The sequence below is a fragment of the Apaloderma vittatum genome, unplaced genomic scaffold (assembly GCF_000703405.1).
Source record: "Apaloderma vittatum isolate BGI_N311 unplaced genomic scaffold, ASM70340v1 scaffold3627, whole genome shotgun sequence".
NCBI lineage: Eukaryota > Metazoa > Chordata > Aves > Trogoniformes > Trogonidae > Apaloderma > Apaloderma vittatum.
The window spans coordinates 11,790-18,704 of NW_009725522.1; the positions used below are offsets into that span (position 1 = coordinate 11,790).

The following is a 6,915-nucleotide window of genomic DNA, read 5'->3' on the forward strand; positions in this document are numbered from 1 at the left end:
GACTTCTCATCGGATGCCTTTTGACGCCAGTGGGGCTGGAGCGATGCCACGAGAAGTGGAGATGGGGCCATAAGGCTGCTGACAGCTCCGCTCCTGAATGTGCTGGGTTGGGTCAGTTCAGGCAGACTCACAGCCCAGCTCTGGTTGATTGGTGGCCACCAATTTTCATCAGAGGCCACCAGATGGTACTGCTGCCTCTTTGGAGGTGTGATCAGCGATGATGTCCCTAGCCTGGGTGGCCAGGAATGGGCAGATGGGACCGACGTTGGCATCAAGTGGGTCTGGAGGCTGCTGGCTCTTCCAGCCCCACACTCATCTTTGTTCTTTCTCTGCCAGATCATGAAGCCATCGTAGTAACCCTTCTGCTCATCTTCCTGCTCTTCCTCCCGGCCCTGATGATGACCATCTACTTTTGGTACCGGCAGGAGAACTCGCTCCTGAATAAATGGATAAAGGAGATGAGGAGGAGGAGCCAGGAGACATATAGGTGGGTGACACATCCTGAATCTCTTCTCCCTTGAGGACCCAGTGAGACCCTGAATTCTTATTCTCTTGCCGCTGGCAGCATCCAGCCTGGTAGAAATAGTTGTGGGGGAGCTGGTGGTGCACAGGGCCTGTTATAAACTGGTAAGAGAGCTGGTTGAGATGTGAAGAGCTCTCTCCTGGGACAATCTGAGGCGCTTAGCTCTTGCCTAAGCAGAGAACAGGAATGATCTGTTGGCCAGGACAACCCCAGAAAGTGATGATGAAGATAACCTGGTACTAAGCAGCTTTCTTGCCATCTGCTCCTAGTAGCCTGCAAGAGCTGGAAGGGCTCTGAAATAGTGCTGAGCTGAGATATTCTCATTATTTCCCCTCCCAGTTCAGATACAGACACACACATGTCTCAGAGCCTCTGCAATAATTTAAGAAAAAACCCGATGGAACCAACAAACCTCCTTCATTACCCTCATTATCTCAAGTCAGACTTGTCATCCCTGCCCACCCAGCACTGCAAGACTATCTGTTAACAATCTGTTAGCAGAGACAGGATCTTGCTGATGTGCAGCATTCTGGGAGGCAGCTGTTGCCAAAAAACAACACGGTTGCTTTATTTTTGCCATCTGTGATTTATGTTTGTAATCCTGGGCAGGAACAGTCGGAAGTCAACTGGGGGCCACCCCAAAGCTGCTTTCACCTTGCGGAACATTTCCACCTCCAGCCACGCTAATAAAGTGAGTAATAACTCCCCTTCTAGGTTTTGTTTTCCCTCCCTGGGACTGGATACTTGTGGGTGATCACAGCTCCCTCTAGCAAGCGGGCAAGCAACTGGTGTTACATGCTGGTTTTGCGTTGTGTCTACAGTGTGAGCCCGTGGTCAGTGGTACAACTCCTTCCTAAAAGTGAGTCTGTGGAGCTCTGCCCGCAGCAGATGGGTTGGAACTAGATGATCTTCAAGGTCCCTTCCAGCCTTAACCATTCCATTTCATTCTATGATTCTAAAAAAAGACCCCGGTGACTGCCAGGAGTCTCCACTGGGGAATTGCCCATCACCGTGGAAAAGCTTAGCAGGGGCTCTGCAAGCCTGCCGATGACTTTGTGATGGGTATCCCAACAGGCAGATGCTTCTGCTGATGGTTGTATCATCTCTGGTAACCTTTGGGATGAGTAAGCCATGGTGGCTGAATTTAGGAAGAACTTAGTATTTTTTTGAGCATAGCCACGGTGGCTGAGAATAGGGCAGGACAGATGATGTCTCCCATCTCTCTAATTCAGTCTGGTGGAAGTCTGGTGTGGATTCACCAGAGCTGACCCTGGTCCACATCTCCTGATCCCAGCACCTTTCTCATCCCTGTGTGCTCTCACGTGGTTAGCGAGAAGGAAATTTATTCAGCTTTTGGGTGAGATGGTAAAACTGGTGGCCCCAGAAAGTGGAATAAATGCCTAACGCTCATCCTGCAACTCGCTAGCACCCAGGGGGCATATCTGCACCCGGGAATACACGCCAACTTAGCAGCTGGTTACTGCTCTCAGCTTCCCCAAACCAGCCAAGATCTTAAAGGTCTTTTCCAACCTAAACAACTCTATGACTCTGTGATTCTACTTCTGCTTTTCTCATCTCTGCAGGCAACACGGACTGCATTCCCCCCCAAACCCAACACTCACCAGCCTGGCTCTCAGCCTGTCAATGTTGTGCACCCTCTTCGCCCAGCTCCCCATTCCAACCCTTCACGCCCAAGAGACCCCAAGCCTGCCAGGCCACCTCCACCAGTCAGCAAATCGCCCATGGTCCCCACCAAAAAGGTCGAATCCCAGGCTAAGCTGCCGCCTCCAAAGAAACCTCTTCCCTGCAGCCCTGTGAGGACCCCGCTGGTGAGTTTTGCTGGTGCAAACCAACTCTCCTGCCACACTCATGATTTTTTTTGTCTGTCTGTAGCTCTTTTGGGTTGGGTGCTGTTGAGAAGCTGTCAAGCCATTCTAAGAGATAAATCTCTTGCAATGGTGAAGAAAACTCATTAGATAGTGAGAATATTTTAAGGTGTTTTGGGTGGTGGTGTTACACACTTTGAAGTATCTCAGCTCTGAGATACTGGATACTCCTCTAAAGATATTGTCTCTCCCCACACACTTTGTGATCCCAGGTTGCCCCAAAGCACCAGCCCCCTCGACGGCCACTGCCTGGAAGTCCTCTTCTGGCCAAAGAGCTGCCTTCTGCACATGGACAGACCCTGCTGGTCATGGTCCCTCCTACCAACTTCAAGGCGTCAGGCACAAGTACCATGAGCCACACCACGAGGCCGTTAAAGTAAGTTGACAGGGAGGTTGAGCTATCTCCCACCACTGCTGGGGTCACAGTGAGGGGTGGACACAGTGAGGGGTCTTATGGGTCAGGTGTGGGTAGAACATCCCAAATGTCACTGTGGTGTGCTCTGGTCTGTCCCTCGTGGTGTCTTCACTGTGACCTGGGCTTCTCCTGCTCCTCTACAACTTCTCTACAACTACCTGAAAAGACATTATGGAGAGGTTGGTGCTGGTCTCTTTTCTCGGGTAATTAGTGATAGAACTAGAGGGAATGGCTTCAAGCTTAAACAAGGTAGGTTTAGACTGGACACTAGGAAGAAGTTCTTCAGGGGAAGAGTTGTGGGATATTGGAACAGGCTGCCCAGGGAGGTGGTTGAGTTGTCATCCCTGGATGTGTTTAAGCATCGCTTGGACGTGGTGTTGCGTGATATGGTCTAGGGGTGAACTTGTAAGTAGGGTTAATGGTTGGACACGATGATCCCAAGGGTCTTTTCCAACCTGGATGATTCTGTGATTCTGTGATTCTCTACCATATGGCAGGTGTGTACAGGTCAGGCTGCTGAGGAGCAGGAGGAATGGTCTGTGCTCTGGGCTATGAGGGTCTGTACCCACCTCTGTAGCTCCAGAGGAGTTTGAAGCTCACGAGCTTTGAGATTACTGACCTGTAGGACACTGGAAATCTGAACAATGGGGCACCTGGTGGCAGCAGCAACAGGTAGAAAGGAAATCAGGAGATGTCCCAGGAGATGTCAGTGGTGACCAAAGTTGACACTTCGGGTCCTAAAGGGTCCTGGTGGGTTAAGGGAAGTGCCAGCCTTTGGTGGGTGCATATGGCCACTTGTCCCAGAGCACGGTGGGGACCATTGGTGAGCTGCTGGGGGACAGTGGAGTGAAGGAGTGAACACTGATGCTCTGTTTTTTCTTTCCTCCCTACAGACCGATGCCACCTCAAAGGTGAGTTGCAGACACCGTGCAGGACCATAGGGGGTTGCTTCTAGGGGCACGGCCTTTGGTTAAGCACTGGGCTGAGCCCGAGAGACTGGGAATTGTCTCTTTTCCCTGCTCTTAGATAGGCAGGACGTAGCCCCTTTGGGTACCCAACCAATAGCAGGGTTTGAGCACCTGTGTCCAAGGGAATGGAGGACACAGGCTTTCCAGTTTGGAGATCCAGCCCAAGTCCTTTACAATGTCTCTGCTACTTCCAGCTCTTGCTATACTACTAAATCCTCTGGAAATAGGCCAGTGGAGCCTCAGGATATTGTGTGTGCATCTGGTTCTGCTGGGCAGACCTGTGGGCCATATCCAGCCATGGAGACAAGGCACCATGCTGGACTGAAGCTGGCCGTACTAATTACTGGTTTGACCCTCTTGGGCCGGTTTAGGTTCCTGTGTCTTTGTAGTTGCCACCACAAGGAGGCCCCGAAATTTCTTAGTATAACTCAATCCCTGTAGCTCATCTCTTCTAGTTGACTTTGGCCCTGAAAGAGAAAGATTTGGCACATCCCAGCAGCCAAACTTATCTTCCTCCCCAGATGGTGTAGTTTTGTCCCTGCTGCCCACTGGGAGCAGTCCTTGGCCGTTGTCTCTTGAAATAATGCCCATATAAGAAGGTGTTGACTAGCAGGGTCACACTTGTACCAGGGAGCAGGACATGCCTACGTCCTGGCCTGGATTTGTTACTTGACACCACCAAGGTGGTAAGAGAAAGGCCAGGGAACTGTTTTCTTTCCATAGAAGGATGATGTGAGAGGGATCATAATTCCCGGGAGGAACTGTAGGATCCATATTGGGTTAGTAGATTTGGTGGCTTGTCTTGGTAGTGCATAGAATTGTAGAATCATTAAGGCTGGAGAAGACCTCTAAGATCTTGGCTGGTTTGGGGAAGCTGAGAGCAGTAACCCCTTTGAGGACATGGTTCCTGCAGACGGTGGGCTCACAGTTTCACTGCTGGATCCTGCCTGCTGCCACCACAGGCCTTGGTGGACACTGTGTCCTGTTGGGGTTTTGAGCGAACACCAAAGGAAACCTCAAAGTGGTGAAATTTGGGGTTGTATTTTTGAGAGAAACAGGGGTGACCGCGACAATCCCAGGGCCCCTCTGGTCTCAGGGACAGCAGCTGATCTGTCTTCCCTGAGCTGTAGAAGGATGATTGTGGTGGATACTTGGTCTCTGCACTTGCATAATTTGTCTCCTTTCTTTGTCTTCTTGTTCCAGGCCAGTCCCAGCCATCAAAGGCCACTCAACCTCCTTCTCCTTGAAGAAGTGACAAACCAAGGACACCTTAAGCCCATGCTTCCTGAGCTGGCTCTCCTGATTTGCACTGCTGCTGGCGACAGGGGTCTTTTATTCCTCCCTTGTTTTATTTGTCTTTTGATACCAGAGGATTATTTTTATAAGACAGAATATGTATTCAGCACAAAAATTGTAGTGGTGGGGGCAGGAGAGGAGAAATCGGTACCATGACATAACTAAGGGTTGGGGTGGGCTAATAGTAGGGTTACCACGATGGAGACTCCACCACAGCTCCTTCTTCCTTGCCATTTTACCCCCCAGCTTTATTTTCTTCTCCATGTTGCACATGGGCTGGGATGGAGTGACCTGGGGTCAAGAGAACACCCAACACTGACTTAAGACTCTGACAACAGTGGCAGCAAAAGCCATGTGATAGCTACCTCCTCTTTCTCCTCCAGACCTGGTGAGACCCCACCGCCACCCACAGACACCAGAGTTGGATGCTGGGTATTGTCTCTGGGGAGAAGTTTTCCACGAGAAAAATGATTTCCGTTTTGGATTGTGCCATACAGTGCTGGGACATTTCCGTGAAAGATCCTCCTGGCCTCCTGCCCGATTGCACGAGACAAAAGAAGTGACAATCCTGAGGCCATACGTGAAAGAAGAAGCTGTCCGGGAAACGGTTTAATGTCTGAAGTGCTGGTGGCAGCTGGTTACCAGGGTGCTTTCAAGGGGCTCAGGAGCTCCACCATAAACATTGCATGTTCCCTGCTCATGGGCCGAGCCCAACAGTAGCTCTGTGAGATGCTAATACTCTGCTGCCCAAAGGGGGAAGGAGCCACAAGCCGGGAACAAGAGCAGGAAGACTTCCTGCCTTTGTCATTGGCTTGCCCAAAGACCTTGGCCAAGCCATTGCATTTCTCTGTGCCTCAGTTCCCCCCGTCTGTAAAATGGGAGGGGGGGAGTGATACCTACCTCACAGGGGTGTTGTGAGGTTTACCAAACTGATTTCTTGAAAGGGCTTTACGATCCTCAGATCAAAGGTGCTGTTGACCTGCACTGTACTATACCGTGCCACATTCCTATGACTTGACACGAGGCTCTGTCGGGGTCTGAAATGAGAACAAAGGCTTTGTACCGTCCCCTGTCTCCTCTGGCTCTTTTCTTGTTCAGAAGTTCCTTGAGAAACTTTAGACACCAAGGATGCTGGGTCTCCCACCACACTAATGCAAACAGACATCTCTGGAACCTCTCCTCTCAACCCTGAAACCTGGGATCATTTGGTCCAGCTGGGTGGGACATGTCAGCTACCCTGGTGCAGATCCCATCCGTCCTAGGACAAATATTTTGAGATTTGTCCAACCGATGTAAAGGTTGTTCATGATGTAGGCTCAAGGACAACCCTCAAGGAATCATCCCCAGAGTTACAAAATGGGCTACTAATTGCAGGTTGTGGTTAAGGCCACCTCAGCCTGACCTGTCCTTACTCTCTAATGATGACACTTTGTTTGGAAGTCTTTGATTATGCACATGGGTCTTGCCTGAAGCATCTCTGGTACCTCCATATTTTTCTTGGTTGGTGAATATCCAGGCGGGAAATAAGATCCAGCATCTCCTCTTAACTCTGATAGCAAGTCACAAAATCACAGAATCATTTGCGTTGAGCGATCATCCTCAGATGACCTCCAGGGGACGGAATAAATGAGGCAGTCCCTAAACCTTCCCAGGGTCCCTTCTTTTTTAGTGATCTCCCAAGGTCTTTTTGCATGGGCAGTCTTGCAGAAGAACATATGGATCCCCTGGAGAGGGGAAACTCTGCTCCATGCCTGTGAGTACCTCTATTCTTCTGTCCAGTACAGATGTTAGCAGAGGGTTAAGCAGCTGGAGGGGGTTTAGAGAAGT

General features: G+C 50.4%; 1 protein-coding gene across 1 annotated transcript in view; it reads left to right on the plus strand.

Moving 5' to 3' along the window:
- The window catches only part of LOC104276547 (disintegrin and metalloproteinase domain-containing protein 19-like), a gene marked incomplete at its 5' end in the record, with an annotated part of 16,362 nt that extends 11,315 nt beyond the window's left edge, over positions 1-5,047 (plus strand). Inside the window, 6 exons of the mRNA XM_009872918.1 lie at positions 337-487; positions 1,133-1,214; positions 2,107-2,352; positions 2,622-2,785; positions 3,718-3,735; positions 4,996-5,047. Of these exons, the coding sequence (XP_009871220.1) occupies positions 337-487; positions 1,133-1,214; positions 2,107-2,352; positions 2,622-2,785; positions 3,718-3,735; positions 4,996-5,047 (713 nt within the window). The remainder of the gene's footprint in view (positions 1-336; positions 488-1,132; positions 1,215-2,106; positions 2,353-2,621; positions 2,786-3,717; positions 3,736-4,995) is intronic.
- Positions 5,048-6,915: the final 1,868 nt, after the last annotated feature.